The sequence below is a fragment of the Corapipo altera genome, unplaced genomic scaffold, assembly GCF_003945725.1.
Source record: "Corapipo altera isolate COAL_440 unplaced genomic scaffold, ASM394572v1 327, whole genome shotgun sequence".
Lineage (NCBI taxonomy): Eukaryota > Metazoa > Chordata > Aves > Passeriformes > Pipridae > Corapipo > Corapipo altera.
This window is the reverse complement of record NW_020885004.1, coordinates 744,308-765,119: the sequence shown is the minus strand read 5'-3', so window position 1 is coordinate 765,119 and position 20,812 is coordinate 744,308. Positions and strand designations below refer to the sequence as shown.

Here is a 20,812-nt window from a genome sequence, read left to right as displayed (position 1 = left end):
ATAAACATCGATGAAAGCGTGTCTTACGATCCTCTGCATGTCCATGAGCTATTGAGAGGTGACACAATTGTAATGTCACACCAGGATATTATCTGACAAATTGGGGGAGTTGTTCTTAAGCCAGAAAGATTGAATCATCAGGTTCCTTTTAACCTCTCACAAGTTAGTGGTGTTGGCCTTATTTGAACTGGTGGCTGAAAGGTAAGAGATTGCATCCCTTTTTTTAATTGCAGTTTTGCTTTAGTTAACAGCACTTTGATGTGCTTCTCTGTGCTCTTAACTATTTAAAGCAAAAACCCCTGCATTGTTCTTCCTCCTTTGCTTTGTTACCATAATTTGTCACACTTACATTAACACGCTTTCTGATAGGCTCTTTATTTTGATGCTTAAGGCTTTTCAGTAGGAACTATGATAAAATGGAATTTCTCTTATCTTAGAATAAGGGTTTTTTTCTTTTCCTCAGTAAAATAATTGAATTATATTGGTAGATGGAAAAGCAGCAGCTTGTCTAAGGATTCAGGAATTACAGTCTTTTTTTCTCTGCCTCAAAGAAGCTCCTATGACAGATAAGTGCAATATTTGATTATCGATGGTATAAATGCAAGTGATCCTGTCACACTATTAGCCATTAGACTTGTTAACTTTTACTAGGAATAAAAAGTAGGTTTCAGCAAGTTGAGCCAAGTGTTGTACTTACATATTTCTGGTCTCAGAATTATCCAGGTTACTTTTAATACATTCTTCTATGCTTGTGTACTGGCTGTGTTGTGGTTCCTTTCACCTGCTTTTTAATGCTTTTTCTCCTAAATCCCCCCCAGGGCTCCTCTTATCTTGATTCCTTGTGTTTTATTTGGTTGGGTTTGGTTTTTGGCTTGGTTTGGTTTTTTGATTTGTTTGTTTTTTGATCAATTTTCCTAGTTATGGTTCTTCTCTTTTGTATTTCTTTTTCATTCCCAAAGTGTCCCTTGATCGTCTTGGAAAGTTTAGGAAGCTTGTTAGTTGCTTTTTCTCCAGCTCAACAGCTCAGTGCATTTGCCTTTTTGTACTGCAGTTTTAGAAGGGATCCTTCTTGTCCAAAGCAGCAAGTAGAGAAGAGTGCCCCTTCTACTTCTTTGGTTGAGAGGCTTATATATTTCCGAGAATATTCTGAGTATTCTGAGAATAGGACAGAAGAGTTTTTAAATTAGTTTATCTTGTGGAGTTTTCCTGTCTTTACCAAGCAAACATTTGGTGTTGCAGAAATGCAATTTGTATTCAAGCAAAGAGCTGCAAGAGTTTCAGCCAACCTGGTGGTTGTTCATTTGTACTTTGCATGTAATGAGCGTGAGGCTGTATCTGTAGTAGGATGTTACAGAAGTGGCAGGAGATGGGGCAGAGATAGTTCATGGGATCACACAATTCAGGAGTAATAGGAAAATGCAACTGTGTCTCCCAATGAATTAAAACGTAAATTTAGGCAGCAGTGGCCTCTGTAGCATTTACAGAGTGTTCATACAATCAGACTTTAGAAGGCTCCAGAAGGCTGTTTTGAAGACCATAAGAAGCTGAACTTCACAAGCCATTGCTTTTAAAATATATACCTATACATATATGTGCGTGTTTGTGTGTGTATATATTTAAAAGCAGCCCTGACCTTCCCACCAGCCTTCTAAAAGTAAGCTAGAGCAGGCCTTTTTCCTCTGAGATGAAACTTGCTGTAGATTCTTAAAGAGAAAATTAATCCTAATGAATGAAGTTTAATTTAATGTCTCTTTAAATTTTTTTTTTATTTTACAGAGCTATCTGAAATTGAACCGAATGTCTTTCTTCGACCTTTTCTGGAAGTCATCCGTTCTGAAGACACTACAGGTCCCATAACTGGATTGGCTCTCACCTCTGTGAATAAGTTCCTGTCATATGCACTAATAGGTATGTTATGTGACTTCCTGGGATTTACCAAAATGCCAGCCAAATGTATCTCTGTGAGCTGTCTCTTTGGCCAGGATACATGCTTGCAGTCTTAGTGTGGAGATCAGGGGAATAGGAAAATTGTCATTTACACTGGGGAAATAGGCATCTGCAGTTTCTTAATATCAAACTGGCTGATCTTTCATGTCGCTACAGAATGTCTGGAGATGGAGCCAAAGCTTCTAGTCTGCCCTGACTGCTGTGTGTGCTTATGGCCTGCTGCAGGACTGTGGTGGGCACCAGCTGCTTTTTAATGCCATCCGAGCAAAAGGCGCAGGGAGGGGACAATACCAGCTTGGATTACAATGTTGTAACATACAGAAGCACAGTAGGATTTATTTAGTTCTGTGGACTAATATTTCTGCTCTAGAGTGAGGATAGTTTTTTGCCTGGTCCCAGACCTTATCCAGTGGTGTGCCAGTACTCTTCACTTGCCACAGTTGTCATGGCAGAGACAGTTTTGCTGCTGCCACTTTCAAATCTGCACATTCTCCTTTGTATCTGTGAAAAGCTAATAATGTGCATGTGGTCAGTTCCCATGGCTCAGCTGGCTTGTAACTCATTAGCTGGCTTTCTGTCTGCCATCAGTGTGTCATCCTGTTGTTAGTGGTGCTCGATTTTTCTCTGTAAGTTCTGTCAGTACTTTCTGATCATACCTGTGTGAATTACAAAATTTATCTATGTTTGTTTATACGTAGTCTCATTTGAAGAAAATAATTTTACCAGTATTCTTTCCCCCCAAGTTCAGATTTCTCAGTTCTTTTTCTCCCTCACATTGTAAGTGAACACTACGGAATTTTTGGTACTGTTGTTTTAAATATTTCATTATGTCAAGTTAGGAAGTTAGAGAAAGAAAGGGCTTTATGTAGGTGCAAACCACTTTTGTGGGAAAGACACAGAATTAAAATGAGCAAAAATGGAGACTTTCAGGAAAAAGATGTTAAGAGTTGGGTGAAAATATAGTTTTCACCAATCAATTTTTGGGCAGCATTTGGTATAATTAAGTGGCAAAAATATAAGTAGAATGATGCAATATGACGTAACTTCCTAGGACAATGAAGAAATCTTCACAAATAAGCCTGTAAAACATGTGCCTCTGAAGGATTAAGCAATAATGCAAAATATATGACTTTTCAGCATTAGAAGGCTAGGCTTTTATGCTCTATGTGGGATCAGAACATCAGGCTTGTATCACATGTCCAGGCAAATACCTGCACAGGCAACCATCTATAAATACTTGATTTGAGACAGAAACAGGAAAAAATGTGGTTAAGAATTTGTAGCCTTTCTCTAGCTACTTGTTGTTTAGAATATTAATTGGGTCACTCCAGCGAGGGTGCATCCCTGTAACTGCTGGTGACTGTGTGTCTTTGTAGCAGACAGTGGAAAAGCCTCTCTGCCTGGCTTTTTTGTGGAACAGAACCTGTAATCTGAGAGCTTCGTTGTTGCTTCAGGTGACATTCAGAGCAGCCTTGTCCTTTGTGCTGCTCCAGATACCAGTGAGGCTGGGATTAGTGGTGCTGACTGAACATCTGGCTAGGGTTGTGTTGTTAAATTAAAGCTTTTTGGTCTTATAATTTCTTTTTTGTAATATGAGACTAAAGGTAGTCTAAAGACTGTTTACCTAAAGATAGTAAAAGCTTAAAACTGTTTTTAATATACAAATCTGTTTCAAACTAAATGGAACAAGAGAGAAGGATGCTGGCACAACCACGGTGGGGAAATTGCAGTGTGGCAGATACTTGTGGTGCATTTTGGGGCTGTGTAACTGACAGGTGAAAACAGCACTTTTTAAAAAAGTGACATTAGCTCTGTCTGTTTTGTGAGTGGTTGGCTTTTGCTGTACACGCTGGGTCAAAAACCAGGGTGCAGTGAAAGGGCCAAACTCCTCTGATAAATATCTATGTTTAAAATGGCTTTCTTTTCCCATTTCCAAAGTATTTAATTGCTAATCCTTGTGCAGTCTCATTGTTTTTCTTGTTCTGTCACACGTCAGCAGGTAGTTATCTGTCTCCTTTTTAGACCAGTATTGCTGAAGGGTATATTTTAAAACCAGTTAGAAAAGAATAATTCTTGAGTAGGCTTTGAGACTTCTGATATCTAGTAGTCTGAATTGCAAATTCAGGAATGGTATAGTGTGCAATCACAGCTCAGTTAGATAAAACGACTTGATATCCACCGTTTTAGTAGGAATAGTTACCCTTACAGTGATTATCCTCTGCTCTAAGTACTGCTTTTACAGGAGTTTTAGTAGATAAATTACATAGTAACTTTTAAAGTACTAGAAAACTGTGTGACAATACTAAACTCCCATTGATTTTTATCCCTCAGATTAGTTATTTCCTTGCTCAGCAGTTTTGCAGTAGTTAGTGAGCTGTCAGCCTATTTGATGAGTTCAAACCTTAGCTATTGGAAGACTAGGGGCTAAATTTCAGAACTGGGGTTTTCTGTATTTTCCTCAGAAAAGGTGTGTGCTCTTTTTATTGTCACAGTGTGTCCACAGCAACTTCTGGCTCTATTTCTAAAGTTAGCTTTCCTGGATGTTCCTGAAAACTATGTATCTGTAAGTAAGTAGTTGTTGCTCAGCTTCCAGTGAGATGACTTGCTGTTTAGGGAGTTTAAAACTTGTTCTCCTGCCTACCTTCTCTGTCTCCTTGGTGAATTATTTTAGTTCCATTAAAGGTAATAATGAACAGCCTTTTGGCTTTCCTGGAGCCTGGATTTTCTGATTTCTGCTTGTTCTTTTGCCCACCTGTTGTAAGACTGCACCCCATATAAAATGTATATATCTAGATGGGGTCTCTAGATCTTTGCATTGTAGGTGGCAATTTTGAAACTGGTATTTTGCTCATACAAACTTCTTTTTGTTAGTGATTCTGAGCAGACATCGACATATCTTTCTGTACTGTTTTCTCACAAGGGAACAAAGAAGCGGGTTGATTTTTTTCTGTATCTTGTTTCTGCAAAGTAGAAGTATCTGTGCTTTTAATTGAACTCAAGAGGCTTTATAAATTGACCTGAATTTGCAGTGCTGTTGCAGGGAGCCAGAACTGAAGTAGTCAGGCGTGATGTGTGTTGAGAGAGAGGTGTTGAAGGTAGGGGCTAGAACAGTGAAGCAATACTCATAGATCTGTTAAAGAAGCATATGTGCAACTTGCTTGCATTTCCTTTTCACACATACTGTTTATCCATAACTACAACTAAATGTATCCCTAAGCTTCGAGCAACTCACACCTACTAGAAGAGGTGACAGTGAAGTGAATCTGTGTGTTCTGTCTGTGGGAGCCTTTTCTGCAGCAAGTGGCTTTTTCCTCTTGATTCCCACTTGGCTGCTTTCCACTGTAGTTGTTGAGGTTGGTTAACAGTAATGCTAACGTAGGTACTGGCATTGTAACACCGCTGGTCTTTGCCTAATTTAATTAAGACAATTCAGAATGGTCCTACATCACTATCAGTGGTTTAAGCTATTATTTCCTTTTATGAATAAGAGTGCATGAGACACCAACATCTGACCAATTTTACTACCTCTGGTAGAAAAGTGGTAGCTTCTAACAGGAAGCCATTATTGAAGGTACACAGAGAACTGCCTTTGAGAGCCAGGCCTCTTACCGAATGCTTCCCCATATCAGTTTGGTATCCTGTTGGGTGGTGCTGCTGAACCAGGTAAAAAAAGACCAGCTGGTCTTAGAACAGACTCCTTGATAGATCAGTGAGGTTTGCCTAGCAAACCAGGAGAGGAATTCACTCTCAACTGTGCAAGATGTGTGTGTGAACTGTGTCAAAAGTAGATAAGCTCTGCTCTTAATAGGAATGTGTAATAGATGGTGAAGTGCTGTTCCTATGCAGATTTATGGGATTCTGAAGTACACTGATGACAATTTAGTTTTATGTGCTGTTAGAAGTTCCTTATCCTGCAGCCCCTCAGAATCCCCACAGCATGGTGGAGGCTGCTCTGTTTCGACCACAATAAAGGCAGCTTTCTTTAATAACTAGGGCTTAGCCCTTCCTAGGTGTGAATGTTAGTGGAGTCAAAGAGGGAGTCTGTAAAGCTTCTCTGCAAAGCATACGAGGTCTTGCTTGATTCCTTTGTCAGCTTTATTCTTGCTGGAGTTCAGGAGGCCCCATTGCCAATTAATGAGGTATTAACTGTGTTTAGGTTGTCTCCTTTCTTGTCTAATGACTGTTTAGGCAAGATTCTTGCCCAGTGCCGTATTTTTAAGTGAGAATGAAATCAAAGCCAGAGGCAGCTTTTCTGAAGCCACTGTAATGTAGCACAAGATAGTTACTAACAACAATCTCATCCTAAATATTCTCTCAACTGCACCATTGTTTGTAGCTACAAAAGACTGAAACAGAGAGAAGGAGCCTTGATGAGTGATTGAAGTGGGAGGCCTGCAACTCCGATACCTCAACTGTGATTCTGTCCGTCTGCTGTTTTCTCTGGGGAAAGCTACTGGTCCATTCCTTCCCAGCTTTTATTCCTTGGGAGAGATGTAGAACAAGAAACAATTTTCCCTTCTCAATCTAGTGGAACCCATTTGGCATTTTCTCCTCTTGAGAGTAAATTTTAGGTTCCCTATGTTTAAGCGCTTTTTTTTTTCTTTATTCCCAAGGAGGAACTGAGTGCGTTTAACAGCTGATTATGGTGTAGAATAGGGAACAGGACACAGTCTTAGAAGTTAATATCTAATAACATACAGAACCACTAACAACTGAATTGTAATTATTTTCTTTGTTAGGTTACATTTTTTTTACAAATACAGAAAAGCTTAATAAAGTGTTTCCAAAAGCTCCCAGTTAGAAAATCTTTCTGCTACTGGGACGAGTTTTGCTCTTGTAGGGTCAACTCACTGCAAGTCACACAAATTAAGGAAGCAGAAGGCCACACAGTATCTCCGTGTCAATGTCTCCCCACAGAGGTGGTAGGCTGTAGGTGGCTGTTCCCTGACACATATTTTTATTCTGTTATTCAGATCCCAGCCATGAGGGCACAGCAGAGGGTATGGAGAACATGGCAGATGCTGTCACTCATGCCCGATTTGTGGGCACAGATCATGCGAGCGATGAGGTTGTCTTGATGAAAATCCTACAGGTAAGTGGAGAGAAATGGTAATTACCATAATGGTTGCTGCCTGTTGTGGAACATATCCTGTTACATGGAGATGAAGAGGAGGGAGCAGTGTTTTGACTCTGTAGGAGCTTAGTGACAGACTTTATTTTTAAACAGATGGCTCATATACCTGTGGTAAAAGCTTTTCCAAATGAAAATAATTAAAAGCTTAAATTAAATGATTTTAAAATTAGAGGCTTGATAATGTGGTAGTGTTGATAATCCTACCTTGTGCATGGTCTGTGTTAGTGGGGAGTAAATTAAGCATATGGAGCTCTGAAACTTATTTTTGAGAAAAGACCTTTGTAAAGACAAACCTATGAACTGTATACCTCTTTTGTCTGTGTACTTTTGAGCAAATACCTAGTTCCTCAATTTAAATATTGGGCAGCATGCAGCATATCCAGGCCTCTTTTAGAAGTGGGTCGGGAGATCATTCTTGTCTCCTTATGGGCTTCTTGTGCACAGCATTCAGTTTGAAATGAGTCCTGGAGAACTCTTAGGTTTTCTGCTCACAGCAGTCTTTCTTGAGGAAACCAACCTTCTCTTGGAAATGCATGCAAGTGTCATTGTACTGTGGTACATACGGGTGCTGTTCTTTGCAGGTGTTGAGGACCTTGTTGCTCACTCCAGTGGGAGCCCACCTCACCAATGAATCCGTGTGTGAGATCATGCAGTCCTGTTTCCGCATATGCTTCGAAATGAGACTCAGCGGTAGGTTTGCTCACGCTTCTGCACCTAAGAAATGATCAGGTTTCCTCAGCATTAACTAGTTCTGTTGTAGAAGATGCATCCATGGAAAGCTGCTGAGCCTTATATTATTGTGTCTTTCTACAACTTCATGGAAAATTTGTAAGGCGCTCACCGTGCAACTTTGGGCTGCTCTTTTCCCCAGCTGTGTGGCGCCACCGTGTGATGCCGTGACCATTTGCAGCAATGCGGTGTTGGAGCTGGTTTTAATAAATTTGCCGTAATCTCTGTAAACAAGACTCGGAGGGGAGTCTGCTTGAAGAAGCCTCTTGATAATATCACACTGAGTAATGACACCTGTGTTATTTGTTTTTGTCTTCGCAGAGTTATTGAGAAAATCTGCAGAGCACACTCTGGTCGACATGGTGCAGCTGCTCTTCACAAGGTAAACCTGCTTGTGTTTGCCTCAGCATTGCCAAGATGGCCCTCTAAGGACAGAAGGATTCCACACTTCCACTTAAGGGCCCTCAGAAAAATCATCCAAAATGGTCATTATTTAGAGGTGGAAGGGGATGAAGGATTTGGCACTTTTCTCTTGGGTGACCCTGTCAGACTGCAGTGAGACAGAGGTAGAGAAGGTTGCCTGGTTTGAGGTGTCCTTTGAGGAGAGATGGACAGCCAAGTAATGAAGAGCTTTAGGATAGAGAACCAGTCTGAGGACAGAGAATGCAAACTTCACTGAAAAAAAAGTGCTCTAAAAAATATAGCTCTCTTCAGAATAGAAATGGTATTGAATAGCCACATGTTGATTTCAAGATGAGAGCTTTGACCTCACATGTCAAAGAGAATTTTAAACTCTTGAAGTCATGTGTCCTGGACAAATGTTCTGCCCTTTTCAGCCCCCTTCAGGTCATTAAGATTAATTCTTTTGAACTCAAGTAAGTTATTTAGCTTCAAAACTGTTTCTCCAAATAGTGAAATAATCATAGACTTTCTCTGGGTATTGTAAAAAGGAAATGTGCAGATACAGAAATACTTCTAGGAGAAAAGGATTGTAGTAAAACTGGCAACTTCTGAAAAGAGTTGTATCCTGTTTTTTTTCCATTGTCACACTCAATTCCAGTGGGAGCTCAGGTTTTTTTCTCCTCTGGGCACCCTGCAGCATGCAGTGCACTGGATGAATGTGGGGCAGAGTCAGAATCAATCTCTTCAAAGTGGAGAGACCACATTACTTTTTCTCAAAATACATATGTGAATTTTACTTGGTGCTTATTCATTACTTACTGTGTATCCTCTTCTCTATCCTTCTTGATAAGTCTTGGAGACACCACCACCATCTGTGCCTGTGGACAGGGATAGAGAAGCAAGGCAGAGGCGGCAACTGCAGGGGTGGTTTGGTCATCTTGCTTTCCAGAAAAAGAAGCAACCAAAGCTGTGCTCTAAGGCTTTTTTCTGCCTTAGCAAGTAAAGATAGAATTGTAGTAAAGGAACAGAAGGGAGAGCAGAGTGTGTGGAGTTGTAGAGCTGTATGAGTTGTCACTTTGGTAGCACATTTGAGGGCAGTCTGCATCATTCTGAGATGGAAACTGCTTATCTCAAAGCATTCAGGTTAAACTTATACCCACTGTGCACCACAATTGTGTTTATATGATGCAGAACAGAAGAGAACTACTGGGGTTTCTACAAACTCAAAGAAAACAATTTCCATGACTAGTAATAACATGTACACTGCAAGAGTCCTGCTGTGGGTGACACTGGCTCAGCAGTTGTTTTCAGCAACATCACAGAAACTTGTTTTGAACAAATGTAATTAGTCCACTGCTGAAAACGTACCCTAAAGGAAAATAAACTCTACTTACATGACATGAAAATCAATATAGAAAAACTGCCATTAGTAGTAATAGCATGCAAAGCACCTCTCATCTATACTTGTGTGGGTTTTTTTACCCTCAGCAGATTTTGTCAGGAAAACAAACTAGGAGCATCTCTTTTTGTGGAGAAAACCTAATTTTGTTTTTCTAGTATCTGCTGGAAAGACCAGCCTGTTTCTTTCCCCTTCTTGTTAACCCAAGTAAGCTTACGTATTTTGGCTTGTTCTTTATATTTCAGGTTGCCTCAGTTTAAGGAAGAGCCTAAAAGCTACATGGGAACGAACATGAAGAAGGTAAGACTCAGCACTGTGTTGACTGTTCTGCTCATGTCTTGGGCTTGCGCTCCTCTCTATATTGTTTGTTTTCACACTTGTATTTCTTTGTTCCTGCAAGTCCCTAGTTCACTGGAAGAGCATGTTTAACCGCATAAATGGACATAGCTTCATTAATTCTGTGGGATTAAGCCCAGTAGCAAATCTTGTTAATGATGTTGCTGCCTAAGTGAGACAGTCTGGATTCTGGGAACAGCCATCAGCTGCTCTGGGCTAGAAAACCCCAGCAAATTATGGGACCTGATGGTGACATTGTCTAGCTATTTGCTGTCTTCTGCTTTCTCTCCAGCTTCTTTCTCTTCATTCTTCATTCACTGCAGGTCTAATACTGAGCTCTCAGGATATATTTGTCCAGTTCCTTGTGTGTAGAAAGGAAACTTTTGGAGGCTGGTGAAACAGCACGAAAGCATTATGAAATTGGGCTATTGCAGAAAAGGCTTTGGTGGATTTCACTACATTGTGTAGAGAAAACCTTAGTTCACATGGTCAATGCCATCTATTAGCAACCAAATCGAAGTAGACTCTTTTTTTATCTTCCTTTCCCTAAATGCACAATTTTATGAGGTTATAATGCCACAATCTTACTCAATACAGTGAGGGTTTTAACAGCTGGATTCAGTATTTCAAATACCATGATGTGACCTTATATGATTATTAATATAATAATTTCTTAGATAGAGGGAGGTCCTCTTGAGGAACCTCCATATCTACTTCTGTATTCTTTATTCTCCATACAAAGAATGTCAATAAATTTAAAGGATTCTACTATTGAAAGCAACAGGATGAGAAGAAGAGTTCTAGAGAGGAAATAACTGTCTGAACTTAATGCTGAATATACTTTTTATAACTTCCACTCTGTTTTTATTTTAATGAGTTGAGAAAAGGGGCAACATAGGTAAATGTACATTTTAGAGCCAGTATAGCAGTGTTTTGAGAGATTGAATGCTTGGCTGTAGGAATCTGAAACTAGCCTGGGGCTTTAATTCTTGTATAGTAACCTAATGACTGCTTGTTTTCCCTTGCTGTGGGAGAACAGTCACAGGATTTGTGATGATGATAGGCTGGCCTAAGGAAAACTAAAAGAGATCAGGCTAATGTACTGCAGGTATTAGACTTTGTCATGGTCTGTGCACAGGTGTAAAGTGAAGGTGACTGAATTTAGGAAGGCTGCGCTACCCTTACCGAGTGATGGCTGCTCCCAGCTCGGTTAAGTGATGCTCTGTTGTGTTCTGTGCAGTTCCTTGTACTGTCTCTTCGCTGTGCATGCCAGGAGTCTGCCCTGCAGCCTTGCACTCTGCCAGGTTATTCTTCTCTTTGGGTTTATTTTGCTTTGTTTAAACCATGCATTTGCCTATCTTTCACAGATTTCTTCATGTCTCCTCAACAAACTGGAGCTAAGTAGTGGGGAACAGGCCAAAGCCCTGAACCAATTAGAGAGGGTATTGCTCTTTAAGAACCTGAAGGTCTCTCTCTCCCTTCTCCCTTCTTACCTTATTCCCCTCTTCCTTCTCTTGTAAACACCACTTGAGAGATAGTTACGTTGTGTGCAGCAAATCTTCCTCCACTCATTTGGCACAGCATGGCTTTTGGGGACAGTGCATGCCATGGTTGCTTTGCAGTGTTGTGGCTGCAGCTGGGGCAGGCTTGGGAGGGAGAGACCCTTGTTTTACTGAAGCATTCAGTGTCTTGGTGAGTGCCACCTACGATACCCTCATGGCATCCTCTGAAGGAGTGGGAGGGCATGGGTGAGATTTGACAGTGAAAAACCAAAGAAAAGAAACATTAAAAAGTGTAGGTTGCTTGCTGAAGTCTCAAGTGTTGTGTATCCTAGCTGTTCATCTTGGTTATAGATGTAGCAAATATACCTGAGGAGTCTGTTGACCAAGCATACCTTAAAATTTTTTACTCAAGGTGAATCTCTGAGCTTTGTTACTTGGTAGAGAGCTACAGAGTTCAATGCTCTCTAAAGCTTTTTTGAAAGAAACTGTTGTACATTTTAAACATTTTAGGCCACGTTTCTGCTGAAATTAACTTTGGTTCCCAGCACAGTTTTTGTTAATGGGGTATGAGTGGGGCTGAACTGATTTAAATGTGTTAATCCCTGCTAATTCCCCCAAAAATACTTCTAAAGAATTACTGTAGCAGATTTTTGGGTTTGGACCAGTTATAGAAACCCTGAAAAACTAACTTAGATGGGACTCTTCTCAGTTTTCCATGTTGGTTCATGAAGTTAAGGTAGCTTTAGTTTTTGTCTGCCATTAATATTATTTGGTCCAAACAGAGTTGAACAGAATATTTAGAAATGCCGTTCTTTGTCCTGTGTCTAGGACAAAATAGTTTTCCAAACAGCATAGTTTGAAAAGACAGTGGCTGAAGACTTCCAGATTTATGCAGAGTTACACAGAAGAAAATGCTACGAAATGTTTCCCTTTGCAATAGAACATTGGGTTCTGCAGTGGGTCAGGAGGAACCTAAATCTGAGTTTTCAGAGATTTCTGGGGTGGACCGTGTTCATAGTTGCCTAAGATGGTTAAATGTATTTCACCAAATAACCTTCATTAGTTGTTGCAGTACAGGTATGTATGTAAGTGAGATGACTGGACTGCATCGGTGTCTCCAGGACTTGGATCGTGGACTGCGTTCTCTCTGCATGCTTTTGTGTCTTGAACGCTACTTGGTGTGCTGACCAGTTCCATGCTGCATCTAGAATGAGCTCATGTTTTAGTATAATCACTTTAATTACTAATCATTGGCCCCTGCCCTTTTCTCTTGAGGCTTACAGTATCTTATGGAAAAACAAACGAGTACAGGTAAGGTGACTTGTAGAAAAATGAGATTCACAGACCCTTTAAAAAGAATCTTGTAGTATTACATTTGTCTTCACCTTCCTAGACCTTAGCCAGGGTTTTATTGTTAAAACCTCATCTATCAAAGGAAGCATTTGGAATCTTCCAATTTTTTTCTTCTGAAATTTTGTGTACATTTCTTTATCCAAAGGTAACTCATATAAATGTAACTGAATTTGTATTGTGTTCCAAGATGAAAGAACAGTAACTCTGAGCTCCCTCTATACTCTGATTTTTAAAGAATATTTTTTAAATACTAACTTCAGGTAGTTTTTACTGTCAAAAGTACAAGCTTAATCTAATTTCAAGGACATTGATAATTAGAAAACTAATGCAACTATAATATCACCGAGCATTGGAGAGGGAAGGAGAGTTTTAGATTATGTTTAAGATTCAGGATATGTTAATGATCTATTAAATGCTATTTAGCTGCTGCATTTAGTCAAGAAGGCAACTTTGGGTTTAAGATCTCAGGCTGTTAACAATACAACCAAGCTTTCTAGTGAAATGCCTTGAAATTTAAGGTAAAAACTGCTTTAAAAATAGTTCCTTTAGTCAAAGGCAAACCATAGAAGTGTTTTTTACATTTTTTCTACAAATGTTAAAAGCAAGTAGTGACGGAGATGTTACCTTTTAATTCAAAACAAAATCCAGGAAGAAAGATGTTACTTTGCTGTCCTTTGATACATGCATTGTTTTAGAATTCCCAAACTCAGTGTTTATTTGTTAAAACAGGATATAACCTCTTGACAATGAAACATTTCGATTAAGCATTTTTGTTTGCTTTTTCAAATTATTTAAACCTATGCAATGGTTTGCTACAATGGAGCAAAAGAAGAAGCAAAACTGAAAAAAAAAAAAAGGAGGGAGGGTAAAATTATATGGGAGGTAGTCCTAGGTAATTCTAATAAAAAGATACCTGTTTGTGTAGATTGCAGAGTACTGGATGGTGTGAGATGGAGAAGATCTATTGGGTAATCTCACCTTCCTCCTCCCCCCAAAAAACCCCCAATCAACACCCCAAAAAACACTACAACAAGAAAAAAACCCACCTAAAAAGCTCAAATAAACTTAGATTCTGATCTAAATGCTTTATACTTTGATTAAATTCTTTAAAAAATCAAGTGAGTCATATTGCGTGCCGGGAAAAAAACTTTCCCGTCTATGTGAAGTTGTTGTTACTCAGTCTCTGAAAGATGGCACAGGATCATCAAGATGATGACAGGTGGATCTTTATCTTACAAACCTCAAGAGGAGGAATCTTGAGGGTTAAAACAAAGCACAGGGCAATCACTAAGAGTGGATTTTGTGTCCGAAAAAAAGTGCTTTTTTGAAAGGACTAGTGTTGAACTGAGATGGTATTTGGTGTTGTGTGAGAGGGGAGATTAGAAATAGTAATTAAATTGTCAGCTTGAATCTTCTGATAGAATGGTCCAAAAGTGACATGTTTCTCAAGAGCATGACTTGAGGGTAAAAAGGAGTGGTGCCAACATAGGTAGCCCATATCAGTATCTTGCCTAAGTTTTGCTGATTCAGTTTTGCATCCTGCTGCAAGTAACTTTTAACCTGGCAAATAATGGCAACAGGATTTAGTAGCTAGAAGCAAAGTCTTTTGTTTTGAAATTCTGTGAAACAGACTTTAATGGGTTTAACACGTAATGCTTCCGGGTTTTCTTTCTGCTTGAAGTAGTTTGGTACAATGAACCATAAATCTTAAAATCTTATTTTATAAGTTCCTGAAAAGGGAGAAAAAAATAATATGGCTATTTCTAGAATAGTTGATAGGTAAAACTATCTGATCTAATTTGCAAGTTAAGCCTTTAGTGAATAAAACTTAATATTTAAGGCTCAGAGAGATTTTAGAAATCGGCAAGAATCAAAGATAGTGCATATTTTATATAGCCCTATGAAGTAGTAAATAGGAAAGACAAGAGAGCTGACAATTTTTATATGGCAGGATTGTGATCCATAAGCATTGTAAAACATTTTGAAATCTACCAAATTTTATTTTTAACTGTGTGCTTGTCACATGGGTGTTTGTCAGAAGAAGTGATTTAGAAGAAGATTGTTGCTGCAAATTTTGGAAGAAATAACAAGCAGCAAAGTAATTCTGAATCTGTTAATTAACATGCTTAAGGAAACTGTAGCACAGCTAAAACATGGGGATTAGTCATCAAACAAATACAGTTTGGTGCAAAGAAAAGTTACACAAAGGGTTTACTGCACTGGGACATAACATTTTCACAAGCTTTGTTTAAATGAGAAGAATTACAGGCCAAGGCCCCATAAAGCAAGTTAGAATTCTACCTGGAAAATGGAAAGTGAAGGAAAACCAGTAGTGGATCCTAGAAAGTTTATTGGCATTTAAGAGAAGTAGTAGCTGAAAGGAGGCAAGTTGCAGGAAAAGGAAGATACTAAGGAATATAACTGTCTTCTCTATAATTGAAATCTGATTCTAGGAATATAAGAAATAAGGAATATTATAGCCTAAAATAAAACTTAACTGTGATAAATTTACAGAGTAGAATACCAAATAGGGACTGATACTGAAACTTGCTGAATAGTTTCCACTACATGCAAGGTGCCTAATCAGTGCTTAAACTTGCACCCAAACTGAAGAAGTCTGACAGCATCAGAAAAGCTGACTGCAGGTACCAAACACAGGAGTAGGTGCTATCCTGCACTTGGAGGAACTTACTTTATAAGGAACCTGTTTTCAGGTTTGCCGTTACCTTTAACCATGTAAATAAATATCATACCATTTTAGGAACTTCTGGAGCTTTTGCAAGCTTGAAATAACAGCACTCTGCAGCAAGTGCCACACAGTCTGCACTGCTCCTGCTGTGTCATTGTTTGTCCAGTCAAAGATCTGTATGCGAACTAGAAGTAGGATCCTGGTCAAGAAGGATGCCAAGAGTTAGGTTAGATTTAGATCTGAAGAAGAATAATGACAGAAGGCAGGTGAAAGCAGCATAAGGTTTGTTTCTAAATCACTAGGGTGGTATTTGCAATGGGACATGCACCAGCAGCCAGTGAAGTGTTAGAGAAATACTTGTTAGTAGTGAAGGATGCCCGGAGGAAAGTGAATGTGGCATTGCTACAAAGATGAAGAGTGAATGAGGCAAGAGATCAGTGACAGAGCTGCAGACTGCAACCTGGGACTGGGTGCTTGGGCTTCATTCTCAGCTTGATATATAGATGGTGAAATTTTAGTTGAGTGTCAAACCTAACTTAGATACGTTAATTGATGCCCTTTGGAAGTCTGGAAGCTTTGGCAAAAGCAAAGAGATTTGTGATGTGCCTGTAGTTCCAAGAGAATTCTTTATCCTAATTCAAAGCTGGGAGATATTGATAGGGAACTGTCATAATTGAACTGTTAAATATATATTATAGCAGAGTAACTGCAGTAAGTTGTCCCTTGATTCAGGCGTGGATTGTTGGCTAATATGTGGGGAGTCAGGGGCTGGTTTGCATGATTTTGAAGTGCTGATTAATTTGTGTGGTATACTGAAGTGGTATTGCCTGACTTTGAGGATTTTGAGATAGCCTTTGTGGGTTGGCTTGGGTAATCCATTATGTTATGTGGTTTTGCAATACTAATATTCTTAATGATTATTGGTTTTCAGTTGAAAATGAGAGCTGGAGGAATGAGTGAATCATCAAAATGGAAAAAGCAGAAGAGATCACCACGGCCTCCTCGACATGTAACTAAGGTCTCTCCTGTGACAGAACAATCAGCAGGCAATGCTAGTAATAGCACAGGTAAGTTGAAATCTGTCTCAAGAGACAAGACAGCATCAGTCCTAGAACTTTTTTTGAATCTGTCTTTATTTCATTTCTCTTAACATGTTGTTTTGCATTAATTTTTTTCTATTAGTTCTCAGTGACCGTAGCAGTAAAGCATATCATAGCTTTTCAGGTCCAGGAGAAAGTGTTTTCAGGAAATACATATTGCTGGAGGAAGGCATGGTCCTGTGGATAACTTGACAGCATTTATCTGCCTTCAGCATACCTCATGAGGGAGTTTGTACAAAAGGGAATGGGCACCTGCAGAGGTGGCTGAGGTTATGGACAACCATGTGGTGAGAGGAGTTGGAGGTTGCACTGGATATGTGGAAGAGATTGAGAACAGGAATGCTGGCAACAGGAGACCTAAGGACAACTAGCAACAGGACAGGAGAACTAGTGTTAAACTGCTCCAGGGCAAGTTTAGGCTGGATATGAGGAACAGTTTCTTTACAGAAAGGATGATTAAACATTGGAATGGACTGCCCAGGCAGGTGGTGGAGTCACTGTCCCTGGAGGTGTTTATGGAAAAACTGGATGTGGCACTTAGTGCCATGGTCTAGTTGACATGGTTTTGTTCAGTCAGACTTGATGATCTCTGAGTTCTTTTCCAGCCTAATCAATTCTGTGATTCTGTAATGGAGATGGAGCTGAGGAGGTTTCCTTTAATAGGAGATTGCTAACTTAAGTGGCATGTTCCTTCCTGTGTTCCTGAAGTGTTTACCAAAGGGTGTGAGTGTGGTGCTAAAGAGGGAAGAGCAAAGTGTGACTGCAGAAGATATATAGGTAGAACTAAGGGATGTGCAGAATCTTAGGTGTCAAAGATAAGAGAATGAACGTACCTTTCACTACAGATGTGAAGAGTGAAAGACTGTGCACACACAGTCCCTGTAATTTGAATAAAGGCTACTCTCATTAAGGGACAGGGAAATAGGAGTTGTGCTTATGACTGTTATGGGAAGAATAGAGGCCTTGATGTGGTAAGGAGGCTTGAAGAGTTATATAGGAAAAAAACAGGGAACAGCAAAAGTACCTGAAAGGGAATTGCGTGCAGAAAACTAATGGGTGTGTGCCTGAATCCTTATTCACGTGCTTTGATTCAGCCTGCAGAAGTGTTACCATATGTGACTAGTGCTGTGAGCTTAAGGATGTAATGTTGGGGGCTTCCATATCTTATTGTTGTGTAGGAATAGACTAAATAGTTATAACTTTGTAAACTCTCCTCTGGATAAATGAGTCCCTCTGGCTGCAAAGTACTCTGTCTCTTATGCACTCTGCAGTTTGATGGTCAGACATAAACATTACCAGTGAAAGAAAGCAGACAGGAAAATAGAAACAATAGCTATGTAAAAGACCTAGTTCTGACACTTACTCCATCACAGGAAACTATGTAGTGAAAGATCCAAAGTATGTTTTACACTACTGCATGATTAGTGAAAACTAAGGAAATAATAAATATGATCAAATTGCCTATAACTCAGAGCATCCATGCAGATGAGAACTTATCTCTACATAAATCATCATTGTATTTAAATTTTCAAATAGGTATTAAAATCTGTCAAAGAGCATTTTAACTCCTGTAACATTTCAGAGGGTAAGTTGAGTTGTTTTACAAAACGTGTCATTAACTCTAACCTTGTAGTGTTAGGTAATACATTAATGGTACTTTTTAAGCCGGAATCCTGGCTTAGCAGGTGAAGAAGAAAAGATTGCAAAACTGGTCATACATTTCTTAAAAATCAAGTAATAATCTGCTACTTATTCAAGACATTTCTAAAAATCAAGTCAGTGATAAAACACCACTGTGCAAAACTATACACATTTCATGCTTAAATTCATAACTCTGGTTTGTGCCTTTATTACTATGCTCTGCACTATATCTTCTCTTTTTTAAATATTTGTGGTTTAAATATTTTTTTAAGTTCTCCTCAGAACAGTGAGAGCTCCAAATATGTGAGTTTCTTCAAAAGGAAAACTTAGATTCTTGGAGCACTGTCTCATATTTAGAAATAGTAAAAATTTTTCACTGCTCCATTTCAGACCCATTTGAATGCTATTGCAATTTCCTTTGTTTAGGGAGAATTAAAGAAATAGCTTGTGCCGTAGATTTAAGTTAAAACTCTCACTTTGAAGGAAAGTACTGGAGTAGTTTCGGATTCCTTCTTAGTTATGTAAATCCTCTGCACCCTTTAGCTAACTATGTGACTTTCCTTATTTGCTGAGTGTTAAAGTCCAACTATTGTGTTTTAATTTGGAGAACTGCTGTTATCTCACCTGTTCATCTGTTTAATTCATTAATACCGAGCAAAAGAGGTCTTAGTTTATCTGTGTCATATACATTAGTGCATAACTGAGACTTTTGTAGTGGGAAGTAGTATGAAAGTAAATATTTGTTGTTGTATTTGATACATGAATTTGTGGTTGACGGAAAGAGTAATAGTGATCTTTTTGCTTCTGTTTCTCATCAGGAAGTGGAGTTGCTTTCATAGATGCTCCTTCTCCCAGCTCCTCTGGAAGCTCAGAAAACGTTTCATCTGCAGTCAGCCCCGTTACAGACAGTGGTTTGGAGTTGTCCTCACACACAACTTCCAAGGAAGACCTGACAGACTTGGATCAAGTCGCTTCTTTGGGACTTAATGCAGGAATGCCTTCCAACGAGGCCAAAGTCACTGAAAATCAAAATCAACCTGAACTCCAGGTGTGTGGTTATAACTTCTCAAGAAAAGTTTCAACTCCCAGCATAATCACTTCCCCCCACAGCAGTAATAATATTGAGAAGATGGATTAGAGCTGCAGATACTTTGAATGGTAAAAATGCTAGGAAGGCATAAACAGAAGTACCGTGCTGAAATTAAAACAAAAAAGCCAAATTCTAACCTCAGGGGCAGTAAGAACTGATAGGTTATAGGAGTATTTTTAAGGTCAAGTCCTTAGTCTTGCAACCTAGAGTTATGTAAAACATATAAGAGCTAGATGTAAGTGAAAGGGTAGAGAGGGTTGCAGATTATCTAGAGGCTTTCTTTTCTCTTAAATTTTGTTTGTCTGATCCTCTTCTGTTAGTGACCTATGTTGTTGTAATAGTTCCAAATTAACTGTAAACATATAAACCTTTTTTTTTTTAACTTGTCTAGTGCTTGTTAACTCTTGTTTTGTTTCGTTCTCAAATGACTGTTCTCAATGAAGAACGAAAGTCTGAGGGAGGAGAAGATCCAATCAACTTCTGTCGAGTCTATCCCTGAGGTCCTAGAGGAGTGCACATCTGTAGCAGAACATTCTGACTCTGCCTCAGTTCATGACATGGACTACGTAAATCCCCGGGGAGTACGTTTTACTCAGTCTTCCCAGAAAGAAGGTAAGAGGTGGGCAGTGCTGCTAAAGTCCTGTCTCCTTTCCACTGTTCTGTTTCACTTTATGCTAAGAGGGTGATAAGCTCCTATTCCTCAGCAGGTCTGTAACAATTCACTTTTTAACACTTGGTAGGCACCTGCAAAAAGCAAACCCAAAGTTAAGACTGCTAATCTCTCCTTTTCCTTTAGGAGCAGCTCTGGTCCCGTATGGGTTACCATGTATTAGAGAACTGTTCCGCTTTCTTATCTCCCTCACCAACCCTCACGACCGCCACAACTCTGAGGTGATGATCCACATGGGGCTGCAGCTGCTAACTGTTGCCCTGGAGTCAGCACCCATTGCAAACTGCCAGTCCCTCTTGGGACTCGTGAAGGAGGAGCTGTGCCGGCATCTATTTCAAGTGAGTCTGGCTCATGCGAGCTTGGCACATGGCACTGGGCAGACAGATATTAATTTGCGTCAAATAGTTTATTGGAATTTAGTATTATGAGGTTTGGTGGGTCTCAGTCTTCAAACAAGCTCTCTGCTGCACTGCAATGAGAGTTCTGAATTGCACTGAATAGTGCTGCTGCAAAGCCAGAGAGACTGTCATGTACTATTTTCTGCAGACCAGGGCCAGGAAGGATGAAGGTGATTTGAACAAACTGTTACTGTGGGATAACACAGTGTTTTGATATAATTGGTTTTGAGGTAATTATGGATGCAAGTTACCAGTTTAATTGTAGGTAGAACTTTTGTAGTATCAGGTTGTTAACTGCACAGGGGCCATCTCGGAGGCAGGTTCTCTCCCAAGTTCCTTTACCACTAACAGGCTCTGTGGACTTGGCAAAAGAACAAAGTTGTAGTAGGAGAAGTGTTACCACACACAGAAGAGAATTAAGC

The 20,812-nt window shown here is 39.5% G+C and overlaps 1 protein-coding gene across 8 annotated transcripts in view; it reads left to right on the top strand.

The window, feature by feature from the left end:
* GBF1 (golgi brefeldin A resistant guanine nucleotide exchange factor 1) overlaps window positions 1–20,812 on the top strand; it is a 106,768-nt gene that overhangs the window by 60,141 nt on the left and 25,815 nt on the right. For 4 of the 8 annotated variants that reach the window (XM_027667278.1, XM_027667276.1, XM_027667279.1 and 1 more), the window contains 11 exons: window positions 1,777–1,908; window positions 6,921–7,039; window positions 7,663–7,771; window positions 8,132–8,192; window positions 9,857–9,911; window positions 11,315–11,413; window positions 12,725–12,760; window positions 16,423–16,558; window positions 19,051–19,280; window positions 19,766–19,934; window positions 20,119–20,330. In XM_027667278.1, coding sequence (XP_027523079.1) covers window positions 1,777–1,908; window positions 6,921–7,039; window positions 7,663–7,771; window positions 8,132–8,192; window positions 9,857–9,911; window positions 11,315–11,413; window positions 12,725–12,760; window positions 16,423–16,558; window positions 19,051–19,280; window positions 19,766–19,934; window positions 20,119–20,330 — 1,358 coding nt within the window. The remainder of the gene's footprint in view (window positions 1–1,776; window positions 1,909–6,920; window positions 7,040–7,662; window positions 7,772–8,131; window positions 8,193–9,856; window positions 9,912–11,314; window positions 11,414–12,724; window positions 12,761–16,422; window positions 16,559–19,050; window positions 19,281–19,765; window positions 19,935–20,118; window positions 20,331–20,812) is intronic. The other 4 variants (XM_027667284.1, XM_027667283.1, XM_027667281.1 and 1 more) reach the window with 3 other exon arrangements.